General features: G+C 54.9%; 7 protein-coding genes across 7 annotated transcripts; 4 read left to right on the forward strand and 3 right to left on the reverse strand.

Annotated features, from left to right (window-relative positions):
• Nucleotides 1–77: 77 nt before the first annotated feature.
• Nucleotides 78–473, reverse strand: SOH1 (Soh1p; the record flags this gene model as incomplete). Its single annotated transcript, XM_018857425.1, has 1 exon — nt 78–473. One exon carries the CDS (start codon nt 471–473, stop codon nt 78–80), a length of 396 nt encoding a protein of 131 aa, XP_018711948.1.
• A 505-nt stretch (nt 474–978) lies between these two features.
• DUO1 (Duo1p) lies at nt 979–1848 on the forward strand. Its single transcript, XM_018855952.1, has one exon. It carries the CDS (start codon nt 1392–1394, stop codon nt 1770–1772), a length of 381 nt encoding a protein of 126 aa, XP_018711949.1. The 5' UTR covers nt 979–1391; the 3' UTR covers nt 1773–1848.
• Nucleotides 1849–2049: 201 nt separating this feature from the next.
• Nucleotides 2050–5586, reverse strand: PYC2 (pyruvate carboxylase 2; the record flags this gene model as incomplete). The annotated part of the gene is made up of 1 exon (XM_018858877.1): nt 2050–5586. The coding sequence occupies one exon, from the start codon at nt 5584–5586 to the stop codon at nt 2050–2052; it is 3537 nt and encodes a 1178-aa protein (XP_018711950.1).
• A 2666-nt stretch (nt 5587–8252) lies between these two features.
• On the forward strand, nt 8253–8465 carry METBIDRAFT_42309 (uncharacterized protein; the record flags this gene model as incomplete). Its single annotated transcript, XM_018857528.1, has 1 exon — nt 8253–8465. The coding sequence occupies one exon, from the start codon at nt 8253–8255 to the stop codon at nt 8463–8465; it is 213 nt and encodes a 70-aa protein (XP_018711951.1).
• Nucleotides 8466–9527: 1062 nt separating this feature from the next.
• On the forward strand, nt 9528–10949 carry MET4 (Met4p; the record flags this gene model as incomplete). The annotated part of the gene is made up of 1 exon (XM_018854130.1): nt 9528–10949. The coding sequence occupies one exon, from the start codon at nt 9528–9530 to the stop codon at nt 10947–10949; it is 1422 nt and encodes a 473-aa protein (XP_018711952.1).
• A 1024-nt stretch (nt 10950–11973) lies between these two features.
• On the reverse strand, nt 11974–12795 carry RGS2 (GTPase-activating protein; the record flags this gene model as incomplete). Its single annotated transcript, XM_018854131.1, has 1 exon — nt 11974–12795. One exon carries the CDS (start codon nt 12793–12795, stop codon nt 11974–11976), a length of 822 nt encoding a protein of 273 aa, XP_018711953.1.
• A 1113-nt stretch (nt 12796–13908) lies between these two features.
• Nucleotides 13909–14466, forward strand: METBIDRAFT_184571 (uncharacterized protein). The gene has a single exon (XM_018854791.1). The coding sequence runs from the start codon at nt 14069–14071 to the stop codon at nt 14372–14374; it is 306 nt and encodes a 101-aa protein (XP_018711954.1). The 5' UTR covers nt 13909–14068; the 3' UTR covers nt 14375–14466.
• The last annotated feature ends 1207 nt before the right edge of the window (nt 14467–15673 follow it).

The raw sequence follows: 15673 nt of genomic DNA on the forward strand, positions 1-15673 counted from the left end.
CGGCGCTGGCGCCACCGAACTATGTATTATTGTGCTATTAGTAGACTGGGTTATTGGCAGAGAAAATAGACATGTGTTCAGCCCAGCTCCCCCAGTCTGGGCCCATTGGAACCGCCCTCCTTGGGCTCCGGGTCCCCGTCTTCGCCTGTCTGTTTCTTGGCGTCGTCGTCGGCATTGTCCTGCCGCAGCCACTTGTGGACCATGTCGTTCATCAACGTGTTCATGAAATCGGGCTTCACGATGTCCTTGCGGAAGCTCTCTTTTTGTAGTAGCGTGAGAATATGGAGGCAGTTTGGGTACACCAAGTACTTGGCGTATTTGGCGTCCTGCCAGTAGTTGAGGTACTCAAGATAGGCCAAGAAGGCGGGGTCAGAAAAGTACCCGTTTTGCGCTAGGAAGTTGACGTACTGGATGTTTGCCAACGACTGCACAAACTCCAACTCCACCTCCCATCGGCTCGGGAGATCTTCCATGGGAATCGAGATTGACGCTTGTCGGAGACTATGTATAGAAGAGGCAGGGCAAGATTCCGGGTATCTGATAAACGAGTTTCCCGGCTTGTTTTGGGGCCTGCTTGAAATGCAGGTCACTTAGGAAACCGGTGGAAAAGCTGTAGATAGGTGAAGAAAGTTGTAGTAAAGCGGTTGATAGCTTTGAAGTAGGGGATAGCTTTGAAGTAGGGGATAGCTTTGAAGTAGGGGATAGCTTTGAAGCAGGGGATAGCTATATGGCAGGTGATAGCTTTAGTACAGCAGTTAAAAAACGTCAAACGCCGTGAGAGGAGCTTTTAGCAGAGGCGTAAAAAGCCGTAGACAAGCCGTAGACAAACCGTAAAAAAAGCTGTAGAGAAGCTGTCGTAAAGCACTGAAAGGCTGTTTCGAATCCTGCTTGAAAACTTCAGAGCACCAGCAGGCCCGGGAAGCCTGATGAACGCGCGAGGCCTCGGCATGCGCGAGTCTCGTGCCCATGTCCCATATTAACACTAGTAAATACACACAAGAGCCCGCCTGTGACGTTGGCCTTTTGGCTTGAAATGGGTGTGTCTATCAAAAAAGCCTGTTTGTTTGCTGCTGCAATTTTCTGGCCCTTTTTCCCGCTGTTTTTCCCGTTTCGGTGCATTCTCAATCTACTTATTTCTGGGCCCGTCGCTCAGAGCCCTGCCCCGATCCCCAGGGCCACCCGGGCCTCTAGGGCCACCAGGCCCAGTGCCGCGCACAGCACCAATTCGGGGCCAAATACGCGTCTGGCCCCGCTAGTTCAACATAGGCTCTTCTCTATACTCGACGCCATTCGCCGTGCAAAGCCCTCTTTTTCTTCGAAAAAACGGCCCCAGCACCACGTCCTCGCGGCCTGCTCCAAACAGCTCCACTCACAGCGCCCAAGCTCCAGGAATGTCACGTGAGCTCGCCCTCCAGCACGAGTTGGAACATTTGAGGGCCCTCAACTCCACCGTCGATCTGCTTCTAGCTACCGTGAAGAAGGTCGGCACGGATGTCACGGTATCGAAAAAGGCCACCGACAATACCTCAGGACTACTAGAAGACTGGACCAAGATTTTGAACCAGACCAAGTTCGTGAATGCCGCTCTTCGAAACCCACAATGGAAGGGCAAATCAGAGGGGGAGTCCGACGAGGAAAACGGCACTGCTTTGCAGGAGCAGGAGCTTCTCGAAACGGAGTTGGCTTCCCTCGAGGCAGAAAACGAGCGGTTGGCGAAAAACGTGCACTCAGCCTCGCCGCCAAAAAAGGTCCTAAAACGAGCTCGCCGGTAGGTCCGGCAGCATTTTCGTCAGGATGCCCTTGATTGTATATTTAGTTCTCAAATAATGCCGGTTCATTGAGTGTTGCAGGTCACCCTTGGCAATTGCGCATGTTCACACACCTTCCAGTACTTTCTCAGATCACCTATTTTGTATGTTCTCGCATGTCCCCGTATCTACATGCTTGCCACTCACGCTGGTTTACTACGTCGGCTTCGTGTCAATTTCTCGACCATAGATCATTCAATTATTTATTAAGTTCTCAAATTTGTAACATATAACCACACTCTTACTTAAGGACACTGGTGAGCAAGTCTCCAGAGTCCACCGAGTCGCCCTCCTTGACCAAGATGTCGCCCACCTTGCCGCTCACAGGCGAGCTGATGATCATCTCCATCTTCATGGCACTCAACACGGCGATAGGGTCACCCTTCTTGACCTCTTGGTCCTTCTTGACGCGGGTCTCGATGATCACACCAGCCATAGGAGCACCCACATCATTTGGCTGCGAGGCCTTTGGTCTGGAGATGGTCTCCACAGACACCTTCTTGTCGTCCACAGTGACGGATCTCATCTCACCGTTCAACTCAAAGAACACCTCGCGAGTACCGGTGGCCTTGGAGATCTCGCCAACGGCCAACAACTTGATGATCAAGGTCTTACCTTGCTCAATGTCCACCACCATCTCCTCGCTGACGTCCAAGGGCTTCAAGAAGTAACGTGTTGGCAACACCGACAAGTCGCTGTACTTCTCCACCATGGCGCGGAACGCCTCGTAGACCTTAGGGTACATCACGTAGGACGCAATATCAGTCTCAGAGACTCTGTTGCCGTAACGAGACACCAACTCCTCTCTCACCTGAGCAAAGTCGATTGGCTTCAAGGTCAAGCCCGGTCTCAGGCTCAACTTAGGCCTCTTGTTGCCCAACATGTTGGTTCTCAAAGGCTCGGGGAAACCACCGTAAGGCGTACCCATCAAGCCCTCCATGAAGTCCAACACCGAGTCGGGGAAGTCCAACTCAGGCGCCAACTTCAACACGTCCTCCTCGGTCAAGTTGTTGGAAACCATGAACTGGGCCAAGTCGCCCACGACCTTGGAGGTGGGCGTGACCTTGACCACGTCTCCCAAAAGACGGTTCGCGACCTTGTAGTTCTCCTTGGTCAACAACCACTTCTCGCCCAAGCCCAATTGCTGGGCCTGGAAGATCAAGTTGGTCAACTGGCCACCAGGGATCTCGTGCTGGTACACCTCGGGGTCGGGGCCCTTCAAGTCGGCCTCGAAACACGAGTACAACAATCTCATCTGCGCCCAGTAGTTGTCCAACTCGCGGACCAAGTTTTCGTCCAAGCCGTGCTTCGTGTCGCCCTCGAAGGAAGCAATCAAGGCACTGATGGAAGGCTGCGAGGTCATACCAGACATGGCGTTGGATGCGGCGTCCACAACATCGGCTCCGGCCTTGGCGGCCGCGTCCATACTGGCCACACCAGTACCGGCGGAGTCGTGCGTGTGCACGTGGATAGGCAAGTCGGGGTACTTGGCTCTGATGGCACCCACCAAGAGCGCCGCGGCTCTGGGCTTCAACGTGCCGGCCATGTCCTTGATGCCCAAGAAGTGCGTGCCCATTTCGACGATTCTGTCCACCACAGACAAGTAGTACTCCAAGTTGTACTTCTTGCCGGCTTGCAACATGTCGCCGGAGTAGCACACAGTGGCCTCGATGACACCACCGGCCTTTCTCACGGCGTCGACTCCGACCTTCAACTGGTCCAAGTCGTTGAGCGCGTCGAACACGCGGAAAATGTCCACTCCATTGTCCTTGGCCTGCTTGACGAACTGGTCAATGGCGTTGTCGGGCAACGACGAGTAGGCCACACCGTTGGCACCCCTTAACAACATCTGGAAGGGGATGTTTGGCACCAACGCACGCAACTTTCTCAAGCGGTCCCAAGGGTCCTCGTGGAGGAAGCGCATGCTGACGTCGAACGTGGCTCCACCCCAGCACTCCAAAGAGAATGCACCGTTCAACGCGTAGGCGGTGGTGGGCGCGATGTTCAAGAGGTCGATGGTTCTGACACGTGTAGCCAACAACGACTGGTGCGCGTCTCTCCAAGTGGTGTCGGTGATCAAGGTGCCGTCGAAGTGGCGCACGCGCTTGGCAAACTCCGCAGGGCCGACCTCGAGGAGCACCTGTCTCCAGCCTCTGGGAGGCACGGGGGCGTCGACGTCGATGGCGGCGCCTGTCGTGGAGTCGTGCAACACGGGAATCAAGGCCTCGGTGGTGAGCTTGGGGAGGCCCATTTGGCCCTTGATGGACGAGCCGTTGACGGCCATGTCGCCGAGGTAGGACAACAACTTGGTGGCTCTGTTCTGCGAGCTCATCATCTGGAACAACGAGGGCGTGTCGTCGATGAACGTGGTCCAGCAGTCGCCCTTGATGAACGTCTCGTTGGTGAGCATGGCCAACAAGAACGGAATGTTGGTCTTGACGCCTCTGATACGGAACTCGATCAACGCACGCAACATCTTCCGGCGCGCAATCTCGTACGTGGACCCGGAGCACGAGCATTTGACCAACATGGAATCGTAGTGTGGCGAGATCACCGAGCCGGCAAAACCGTTGCCGCCGTCCAAGCGCACGCCGTTACCTCCGGCCGAACGGTACACCTCGATCTTACCGGTGTCCGGCTGGAAGTTCTTGGCGGGGTCCTCGGTGGTGATACGGCACTGGATGGCGAAACCACGCGTGGTGATCTTGTCCTGGAGCAAGCCCAACTGCTGCAAGGACGCGCCCGCGGCGATCTGGATCTGCGCCGCGACAATGTCCACGCCCGTGATCTCCTCGGTGATGGTGTGCTCCACCTGGATACGCGGGTTGATCTCGATGAAGTAGTGTCTGTTCTGCGTGTCCACCAAAAACTCGGCCGTGCCCGCGTTGCGGTAGTTGGCGGAGCGCGCCAACTTCACGGCGTCCGTCAAGATGGCGTCACGCACGGCCTTGGGCAAGTTCTTGGCGGGCGCAATCTCCACCACCTTCTGGTGTCTTCTCTGCACCGAACAGTCACGCTCGAACAAGTGGATCACGTTGCCGTAGCTGTCCGCAAGCAACTGCACCTCGATGTGCTTGGGCTTGTCCAAGAAGCGCTCAATGAAACACGTGCCGTTGCCGAACGCGGTCAAGGCCTCGGAGCGGGCGCGGGTGAACGCGTCCTCGATGTTGTCGCCCTCTCTGACGACACGCATACCGCGGCCACCACCGCCAAACGCGGCCTTGATGATCACGGGGTAGCCGTACTTCTCGACAAACGCCTTGGCCTCCTCCGTGGAGTCGATGGGGCCGGGCGTGCCGGGCACAACGGGCACGTCGTTGGCAATGGCCAACGTTCTGGCCGACACCTTGTCGCCGACCGCGTCGATGGTCTCGTGGGAAGGCCCGATCCACGCAATGCCGGCCTCCTCGACCTTGCGGGCGAAGGTGGAGTTCTCCGACAAGAAGCCGTAGCCCGGGTGGATCATGTTGACGTTGTGTTTCTTGGCGATGTTGATGATCTCGTCGATCTGCAAGTACGCCTGCACGGGCGAGTACTGGCCCTTCTTGCCGATCACGTACGACTCATCGGCCTTCAATCTGTGCATGGACAACCGGTCCTCGTGCGCGTAGATGGCCACGGTTTGCATGGACAACTCGTGGGCGGTTCTGAAGATCCGGATGGGGATCTCGCCACGGTTGGCCACGAGAATCTTGTTCATGGGGCCGAGCACCGTGGACTCGCGTCTCATTCTGTTGAGCTTGCCTTTCTCGCTGTGGTCGTGTGCGGGAGAGGCCATGGTGGAGAAATTCGGGAGGGGAAAAGGGGAGGGGCTTGCGAGGCCGTCCTGTTATATAGGTGCTGAGATAAGGTGCCGGGCACTGCAGGGAAGAAGCGCTCGGTCTTGCTTTGCTCGCCGCCGGTGCCTGTATGGAAGGGCACGGGTGAAAAGATAGGCGAAATGCTGGGGCGCCGTCGCAATATGGGATGTGGAATGTAGGGCCGGTCGGTGGTAGGGGGCCGGTCGGTGGTTTTGGGCCGGGTCTGGAAAAAGAAGGAAGCTGAGGGAAGCAAAAATCCTGGGACTCCGGGGGGCAGCCTGGTGGTGTTATATAGCTGGGCCAGCACTGGCTAGGCGGGCGCGCGCTTGCACATACCGCGAAGGAAGTTGAACTCCGGCCGGAACCCAGCTCCGAAGAAACGGCAGAAGCCTCCGCGCGCTGGGGTCAGATCCATCCGGGGCCTGCGTGTCGTATTTGTTTGGGCCAGCGGACGGCAGCAGGTGGGGCGATCAAAGCGCGGATTGTTTTTTTTTGGCCCCGCCTCCCTTCCTGGGTGCACTGGTGGATCCGGGGCCTTTTTTGGCTTGGTGATTGTATTTGGCTTGGTGGCTGTGATCGGACCTGTAATTGAGCTGGCTGGGGAGATGTAACAAATTTCCATGGGCTGGTTTGCCAGGTCTGATTTCTGGTATGTTTGATTGGACTTCGTTGGCTTTGATTGGTTTTCTGGCCCGCTCGGCCCGACGTCCACCTGCGGCTCGCGCTAAGCTTGGGTGCGACTCCAGGGCCAAGCCCAGCACCAGGTTCTGGCACCAGGCCCCGACAAAAGCCGCCCGACGCCCCGCTTCTACCCCGGAAATGTCCAGGCTCCGGTCCGTGTTTTCTTTTTTTTTTTTGACGGCTTTTTTATGTTGTCTCGTTTCACGCATTCTGAAAAAACCGGCCCGCTTTGCCACGCTCGGTGTTGGCTGTTCTGGTGGGCCCGCTGCGCACCGGCTGACGTCGCCGCAGTCTCTGCACTCCACGTTCCGGGGATATCTCCAGACGGAGAACAACGTCCGTGACTCAGGCCGCCGCATGTTGCACCAGCACAGAAGAGCGGTAGCAGATTTCGAGCACCCATGAGAGCGCTTGGAAATACACCCGCCGTCGGCGTGTTTTGCCCATCTCGAACCTCGTCTTTTTGATGGGGCCTGCTCGCTCTGTCGCCAGGCCTGAACAGCGAGGATGCGCTCGGACTTGAGTCATCGAAAGTCCGAAGGCATTCTGCAGGACAAGAAGACAGTAGTGGGTATTGTGTGCCAGATCGGCCGTTTTTTTATTGGCCGAAGATATCTCGCGCATGGACGATGGGCAAAGGGAGTCATCGGCATTGCAGCGCCAGACGCTGTCCACCTGTAAGCTCGGCAGTTAAAGTGCGCCCGCACTGGTGACGGATAATCTTATAATCCACGTCCTCCCCGCCACGACCCTAGGAGCCGTTACGGGATGTTGGATTTTCTTGATTCTGGGAAACTGTGATATTTGGCTTCTGCTTTTTTTTTTTTTTCATGTTGTGAGTTGTGGGGGGTGGTGTGAATGGCTCGAGAAGCGTGCTGTCTTTCAGCGGTCTTTTTGATTCTGCTGTCTTTTTAATTCTGCATCTGCTGTCTTTTTACTTCGGCCTCTGCTGTCTTTCTGATTCTGTCTCTGCTTCTGCTGTCTCTGCTGGGTCAGCTCTCCGCGTTGCAATTTCGTCTGGCAAGGCCTTCGGCAAAACACAGTCATTCATGAGCCGCAGCAGGTCCCCCAATTAGAACTGTTGGCAGACCCGCAAGACTGCAAAATAGGCACCCCAATTTCGGGGCACCTGGTGCCGTCCAATAGACAGTCGGAGCGGCCTGCTATAGGGGCTCATATTTCTGTGCGCCCCGTGGCATTCTTGGCCCTGCGCGGGGACCGTGAATCTCCCGAACAATAACCCGGGGCAAAACCCAAGCGCACTTCAGAGTACGGCCCCAGCATCTTGTCAGTGCCCGAGTCAAACCGTCAACAGTATCAGAATTGTTTCTCGCTGACTCCGGTACACTGGAGAAAAAAAACTGGAAAATAAAATACTAGCGTTGCTGTGCCTTGGGCACTGCCCGGTGCTTACGATAGCAAACGGCTGAAATTAACGTTTCGCAAAATTTCGCACAGGCCAGTGGACGGCCCGATTCTGAACCGTTGAGCGCGAGCGGAATTCCCCGCCCACCTTCAGTGCAGTAGAGCAACTCCATCCACGTTGCGCCGCAAGCTAATTGACTGAGAAAAAGGCAAGGCACAAAATTAACACCAGCAAATGGGGCCAGCAAAGAAGAGAGAAACAACGGCGAACCAGGGCTAGAGAGCCATGAAATACCGCCTGCGCCTTCGCTTTTCCCTCGCAGCATGCCTTCCAATTTCACATGGCCCTAAGCCCGTCGCTTAAGCCCGGCGTCGGGCCAGTGAAAAAAAACTTCGCGTCAATCATGCGATTTCTAAGCGCGCGGGCCAAAAATGGCGTTATCGATGGCCAGTGTTCGGGCCGCGATGGCCGCGAAACAGAGCGGGGAGTGGCGCCGCGGCCTAAAGCCCGATAGCGCACGGCCCACCCAGACTATAAAGCAGGTGGACTCGCACCCAAAAATCACAGGCACATCTTGTAAACGTAGCTCTTTGTACAATGTCGATGACCAGAACTTTCTCCACCACTGCTTTCAACGCGTTCAAGAAGGAATCCGTGGCCCAGTTCAACAACTTGGTCAAGCCACAGCCTGCTGCTAAGAAATGGCAGCCCACGGCCGGCAACTCGTTCCGCTCGTTCGCCGAGTACAGATTGCGTGCCGTGAACCAGTCTCCTTTGAAGTTGAGAAGCATCGCCAAGAAGTCCAGCTAGGCTGTGCAATGAAAACCAAGTCTTTTTCTTTGCCGTCTTAGGAATCTAGCGGGCTGGATCTTGCAGCTGCGCTATGTTTGGGTTTTTTGTATACGGCCGGGTCCGCCTTGGACCAGGCCCGGGGTATGGATGAGCGGCGGAACCGTTCCGTTTTGCTCGTGTCATTTAGTTTAATTTCAGTTCTTTGTTCAATCCGATTGCCCATGGTGATGGTGCATCTGTAATCCAGGAATTTTTCAGTTCACGGCACTTGAAGTCCGAGCCGCGCGGCTTGAGGCGTGTCGGCTAATCGCGGGAAAATCAGTAGATCCGCATGTGCGGGAAAGATCCTCACCCCGGTACACCCGTACCTCCAAAACTCAATATATTCCCACCTCCCATATCAATCCCACGTAGTCCTCATCTTCGCCCGCAAACTACGGATGCAAGGAAAAGTCTAGGATCCACCTACCAGCATTACGAGATGAAATGTGCGAGCCCAGATACTCATATCGTGCTGTATTCATGTTGATTCTACTTTCACCAAAAACTCGTCATGTAAGCCCTAGTGTAACTTCGCGCCGGCGGGTACAAAGGCGGGCGGCCTGGTGGAACCTCCGTGCACCGAGGGCCAAACCCCCTCGATATGAGCAAAGCACTACCGCATGGCCCACGCTTGTTGAAGCGCACGTGACATCGCGCACATGCGTGGAAGGAGCCCAGCCCGCCGCGCGCACGTCACGTGACATCACATCACTGCCGTTCTTTCCCTGCGATGGCTGAGACACGCGGCCGCACGCAGTCTTCCTAATACAGACGTATTGCTTTAAACCGTCAAGGCCGACTCCGAAGTTATGTAACTAGGAGATCCGAGACCAAAAAAAGAAAAAAAAAAACATCCCATTTGGACTCTCGAAAGTTGGCCTTGAACTATCTTTCCCGCGTTTCTTGGCAAACCACGAGTTCCATCAACCTCACCGGCGGACACTTGACCAGATCTACCGCTGTCTTTATTAGCAACAAACAGATAAGGGCGCCCAGGCGTTTTGTCCAGATTTCTCCACGCTACGTTTTTTGGCCGATATGCAAGAAACTCCGGCTGCTCTCATTGACCAGTTGGTCTATTTCGACAATTTCTTGCTCAATGAAGACACGCCTAACCTTGACTTGGATGCACAAGTCTCGCTAGACTTGGCTGCGTTTGCCGACGACTCGTTCGTGTTTGCTGAAGAAGAAAAGCCTGATCCTGGCGATCTAAGCGACATTGACCGTGAGGATGGCAACATTGACTCGCATGAAGACCAGCGTGGTCAGCGGCACTTGGAGCATGCGGAGGCACCGCTGGCCGGTTTTGAACCCCCCAATGAGCAGGCTGGCGCCAGCATTCAAGGACGCCCCGGCAGCGGAAACCTTCCTTTTGAAAACCAGGACCCTCTTTCCTCGTCGACTTCGCTCGGTGGGCCGTGGGTCCAGCAACAGAAGTCGAGAGAACTGAGCCCGCCAGGGAACGGGGAGGGCAAGCAATTGCACTCGCTCCTTGACAGCAAAATCCAGACGAAAAAGCGCAATAAATTGCAACAGCACGCGGGCCACTTGGCCGCGCCATCAAGCAATCATCTTCCGGGGCCGGGGCCAGATTTCCACCAAGCAAGTGAGAGCAGTCCTCTGCGTGGCGGCCCTCTTGGTCCACATAACAGCCATGGGGACCAAGGAGCCTGCAACGCGCATCTTCTTCCCGCTCAGCACCCAGGCCTTGGTCCGCGCCTGGATGCCGGAGGTGGTGCTGGAGGGGTTCCGGACCTCACAAACCTACCCAAATATCCGGTGCCACCCGGGGCCCAGAGCTCGCTCAAAAACGCAGGTCTTTCGCAGAACCAGATTGACTTGCTTTCTGCGCTCATAGCGCAGCACCAGACATCGTTGAAGACAGAGCCTGGACTTCCGCGGCCCCGGGAATCCTCGTCGCGGGCGCAGGAAGAGAATGCGCTATCGATGTTGTCCGCGTTTATTCCAGGAGCACTGAGTCCGGGTCACTCGGCAGTGTTGTCGGATTTACACGGCAGAGGCGACCCTGGTCTGCTAGATTCCGGCGTGGCTCCATCCCTTCAAGGAAGCCCTGCCTCAATGTACAGCTCCGAGCGGAGTTTCAGCCATGTGCTGGCCACAGGAAACGCCGCCCCAAAAGACCCTTCCCAAGGAAACCAGTCCGAGGGCAGCGCAGAGCCGCAGGTTGATAAAAGAAAGCGCAACACGGCAGCCAGCGCCCGGTTCCGGGTGAAGAAGAAAATGAAAGAAAAGGAGATGGAGACCAAGATCCAGCAGTTGGGGGACATGATCCAGAAGTTCGAGATGCGCATCGGTGACTTGGAGATTGAGAACCGCGTGCTCAAGAACCTCATCATCGAGAAGGGAAACCGCCAGTCGGATGAGGAATTGCGCTTGTTGAAGGACAAGGCGAGGTATGTGGATCGCACGCAACTGCACGAAGCCAAGGAGCCTGAATGAGAGGAGGGCATGCCGTGGAATCGAGGGATGGGCCTATTTGGCGTTGTAGAAGGGGACGACGCAGTGGGAAGACTACATGGGCGGAGGGGTGTGCAGTGGGCCTAGAATTATTGGGCCAAGACCTTGGAATGGGCAGAATTCTTGTGCCAAGGCCTGAGCAGAATTCTCGGGCCTTGAACTGAGCATAACGCCTGGGCCGAGGCCTTGGAATGAGCATGAGGAATGGGATCAGGACCCAACTCGTCCGTGGCAAGAAGAGGCGCGGGCTACGGACATGGCAAAGTATCGTCAGTGGTATTAGTTCGTGAGTGATGTGCGGTCTATAAAGTTCCGGGTGTAGCCAAATGTCAACAAAAACAAGAAAAGAAAGGGAACTCGTGAGTTCCGGGATGGAAAGACCAGGATCCGGAGGATCGGGTCTTGGAGAGATCAGGACCCAAGAACGGCCAAGAGCTGAAAGCTCGGGGCGCCGCCGCTCCTTCAAGGCCGCCCTGAAGAAGTCCAAGCAAGCTAGTGCTTCGGGATGCATGGAGAGCTTCTGGCATGGGGAATTGGAGAACTTCTGACATGGATGTGAGACGGCTTCTGACATGGAGTGAGACGGCTTCTGACATGAATGTTAAAAGCTTCGGGCATGAATGTTAAAAGCTTCGGGCATGAATGTTAAAAGCTTCGAACATGGATGTGAGACGGCTTCGAACATGGATGTTAGACAGCTTCGGCATGGATGTGAGACGGCTTCGAACATGGATGTTAGACAGCTTCGGCATGGATGTGAGACGGCTTCGAACATGGATGTTAGTCAGCTTCGGACATGGATGATAGTCAGCTGCGAACATGGATGATAGTCAGCTTCGGACATGGATGATAGTCAGCTGCGAACATGGATGTTAGATGGCCTCGAACAAGAATGTTAGAAAGCTTCGGACATGAATGTTAGACGGCCTCGGACATGCATGCCCCCGGCAGTGGCCCGGGGTTGCATCGTCCAGAACCACACATGCAACAGCCCCCGCGCCAGCCGTCAAAGCGACATGTCGTCCGCCGGCTTCTCGGAAGAGGAGCGGCGCGGGCGCAACTTGCGCACCGTTTTCTTCCAGCCGGAGTACTCACGGATATTGTCGAACACCGAGCCGAGCGACGAGCCGCGGGACGACGGGCGCGTGGACGCGGCGCCCGCCGAGTTGTTCCTGGTCGGGAGCCCCGCGGACTCGCAGGAGCTCGCGAGCTTCAGCATCTCGTACGTCTCGAGCGTCTTTTCCCACTGCACCAGGAGGTCCGGGCTGATGATGTGGAAGATGGTGTCTGGCGACAGCACGTCGTGCGGCGAGTCGTGGTCCTGCAGCAGGGCCTCCGGGGCCACGGCCTCCAGCGGGCGGCGGCACAAGATGTGGTGGGCGTGGTGCTCGCGGGCCGAGGTCACGAAGTCGTTGTAGTTGGCCGAGAGAAGCTCGTACACGGCCTTGCGCAAGACCAGTACCTCCTTGTGGTCTGGCAATACGTGGGCCAGGAAGCGGGCGAGCAACTTGCCGGGCACGTTGACCTCGCGCGGCGCCGTGCGGCAGATGTACGTGTCGTAAATGAGCGTCCACAAGCGCACGAGCCGCAGGTTCTCGAGGATGGTCTCGTCGTCGAGAAAGGGCACGGCTTCCTGCTGGCAGAAGCGCTCCAAGTACCGGTCGACGTCCCACACAAAGTCGAGGTTCTCTGCGCAGTGGGACAGGCGCAAGAAGTCCACGAACGCGGCCTTGCTGTAGGGGCCCGGCTGGAGGGCGCAGGGCTCCGAGCACACGATTTCGTCAAGGCTGGGCACGACGCCGGGCAGGCGGAAGTGCACGGGCGGCATGTGGTGGCAGGGGGCGCGTAGCGGGGACGGAGTGCCGGCGGTTTTGTGGTGGTCCCCGCGGTTTTGTCGTGGTTCCAGCAGTTTTGTGGTGGTTCCGGCGGCTTTTCGGTGGTTCCGGCGGCTTTCTGGATATCCTGGCGAGTTTGGGTGGTCCAGGCAGCGGTGTTGGCGAATCTTGGCAACTGTATTGGCGGATCCTGGCAACTGTATTGGCGGATCCTGGCAACTGTATTGGCGGATCCTGGCAACTGTATTGGCGTATCCTGGCGGCTATATTGGCGGCTTCCAACGGCGGTTCTAGCTGCTCCGGCAATCCTCTGGCTGCTCCTGAGGGGCCTTTCTTCCGGGCAAAGTCAGGGGCGGTCTCAGCAGGATCGGGCCTGGCGTGGGGCAAAATAAGTAGCACCACTTCTTGCGGGGCGCACGATAGGAGGCGGCAGAACAACACAGTCCTGTCAAACTTAGCGAGAATGGGCCGTGAGAAGCGTGCAGTGCGTGGCGGGAAAAGGACGGCAAGGCCAACAAGAATCACAAAGAATCTGGCCGGCTAACAATGGGCTTCTGCAAGCGAACAATGGTATATAAAACAAACAGGTGGGCGCCAGAGCTAGCCGAGATAGGCCCGCGCGAAGCGAGCGTCTTGTCACGTCCGGCATGCTGCGCCAGATACTGCGCACCGTCAGCACTGCGGCCTGTGTGCACGCCGTGCGTCGGGCCGCCCGGTGCGCGCCCGTTCGGAAATTAGACCCCGGGCCCAGCTCGTGCACTTGGTGGGGTGGGGCAACCACAGCACACACCAAGCATGGTGGCCGGGTCTGGGGCGCAGGTTCGTTTGCTGGGCTTGGTGGGGCCGGGGCCAGGCAGAGAAAAGTAGGGCCGGGATCTGCAGATGGCGTTCCTGTGGGCCTGGGGCCGTGGGTCGTGCGCGTGCTGGATCTGCGCCGCCAGATATGACAAGAGCGTCAGCTCATATTGCTGGCGACCGGGCCACTCTTTTGGCCTGTGCGCAGGCCTTTTTCCTGTTCGGTGTCTGGGGTGGCCCTGTGGGCTCGGGCGGCTTGTTTTTTGTTGATCAGTGTTGCCTGTGATTTCTGTGTCTTCTGGTGTTTTGTGATTTCTGGTGTTCTGTGTATTCTGGTGTTCTGTGTATTCTGGTGTTCTGTGATTTCTGTGTATTCTGATTTCTGTGTTTTTTGTTGTCCTGTGTATTCTGATGCTCTGTGTATTCTGATGCTCTGTGTATTCTGATGTTCTGTGATTTCTATGTATTCTGATGCTCTGTGTTTTTTGTTGTCCTGTGTATTCTGATGCTCTGTGTTTCCTGGCTTCCTGTATTTTCTGTTGTTTTGGCTTCCTGGTTTCCTGTGGTATTCTTCGATCAATCCTCTATTCCTGTTACGTTTCGTGCGCTCCAGTTACTCTTCTTCGCTCCGCTTTTTCTCCCTCATTATTACTCATTTACTTCTCCTGTCTTACCCGATGCTCTGCCAGCACCCTTCCAGTAACTTCTCAGTCTTCTAACCATCTTCGAATGATTCTCTACCCATCTTCTCTCAATCTTCTAAACATCTCCAAATAATCCCCAAATCTCATAAGGATCTGCCCTAGACACTGTTTGTCCTCCCACCGCCTGCCTGCGGTGACCAGCTTCCCAGCCCTGCTGGCCCTATATTCGTGGGCGCGGGCCAAGCTTTCCCCGGCAGCGCTCTCAACCTTCCCTGACATGCCCATATTGTTTGGCCGTTTTCTGCGCCGCCTCGCCGATGTTTCTTTTTTGTCACTCCATTGCGTCATGGGTCGGCTACCTTGACACAACGCTTCGTTTTCGCGCAAAAAAAAGGGGCGAGGGGAAGGGCGGATGGTCCCGTTCAGATTGGCCCTTATCAAAGTGCTCGCCGCTCCGCATTTTCTCCGCCTATCTCGGAGAAAACGAGGCTTGGCTCATCACGAAGGCGGCCGTGCGGACAATTCCGAGCGGCTGCCGAACACGACCCGAACGTGGCCCGAGCCGATCTCCTGATCTGCGAATTATTGGGCCTGCTGCGGTAGCCCACTCGAGCCGCGGCCCGTTTTCTGGGCCTATTTTATTTATTGTTTCTTGCTGCTATGTTTTAGAAAATACTGGTGTTTGCCCAATACGGGAACCGCGCCCAGCCGTTTTTTTTAAAGTAGTTTTTTTTTCATCCGATGGTTTCTTATCTATTTGTTTAATCTGCCTGTTTAGCCTTTTGGACAATCTGTTTAGTCTTTAGAGGTCCTCTTCTTGTTTGATGTTCTTGTTTAGTTTTCCCGTTTAATCTATTTGTTTGATGTTCTTGTTTAGATTTCCTGTTGATTCTTGTTCATCTTCTTGTTTAATCTTCTTGTTAATCTTCTTGTTAATCTTCACGTTTAATCTTCTTGTTAATCTTCACGTTTAATCTTCTTGTTAATCTTCTTGTTAATCTTCTTGTTAATCTTCTTGTTAATCTTCACGTTTAATCTTCTTGTTAATCTTCTTGTTAATCTTCTTGTTAATCTTCTTGTTAATCTTCTTGTTAATCTTCACGTTTAATCTTCTTACTAATCTTCTTGTTAATCTTCACGTTTAATCTTCTTGTTAGTCTTCACGTTTAATCTTCTTGTTAATCTTCTTGTTAATCTTCTTGTTAATCTTCTTGTTAATCTTCTTGTTAATCTTCACGTTTAATCTTCACGTTTAATCTTCTTGTTAATCTTCACGTTTAATCTTCACGTTTAATCTTCTTGTTAATCTTCTTGTTAATCTTCACGTTTAATCTTCTTGTTGATTCTTTCTTCTTGTTAATCTTCTTGTTAATCTTCACGTTTAATCTTCACGTTTAATCTTCTTGTTAATCTTCACGTTTAATCTTCACGT

The sequence above is a fragment of the Metschnikowia bicuspidata genome (genome assembly GCF_001664035.1).
Source record: "Metschnikowia bicuspidata var. bicuspidata NRRL YB-4993 chromosome Unknown METBIscaffold_3, whole genome shotgun sequence".
In the NCBI taxonomy this organism is placed as follows: Eukaryota; Fungi; Ascomycota; class Pichiomycetes; order Serinales; family Metschnikowiaceae; genus Metschnikowia; species Metschnikowia bicuspidata.

Coding starts and splice junctions, on each gene's coding strand:
- METBIDRAFT_184571 (XM_018854791.1), top strand. CDS start 14,069: ATGCTCTGTGTTTTTTGTTGTCCTGTGTATTCTGATGCTCTGTGTTTC.
- DUO1 (XM_018855952.1), top strand. CDS start 1,392: ATGTCACGTGAGCTCGCCCTCCAGCACGAGTTGGAACATTTGAGGGCC.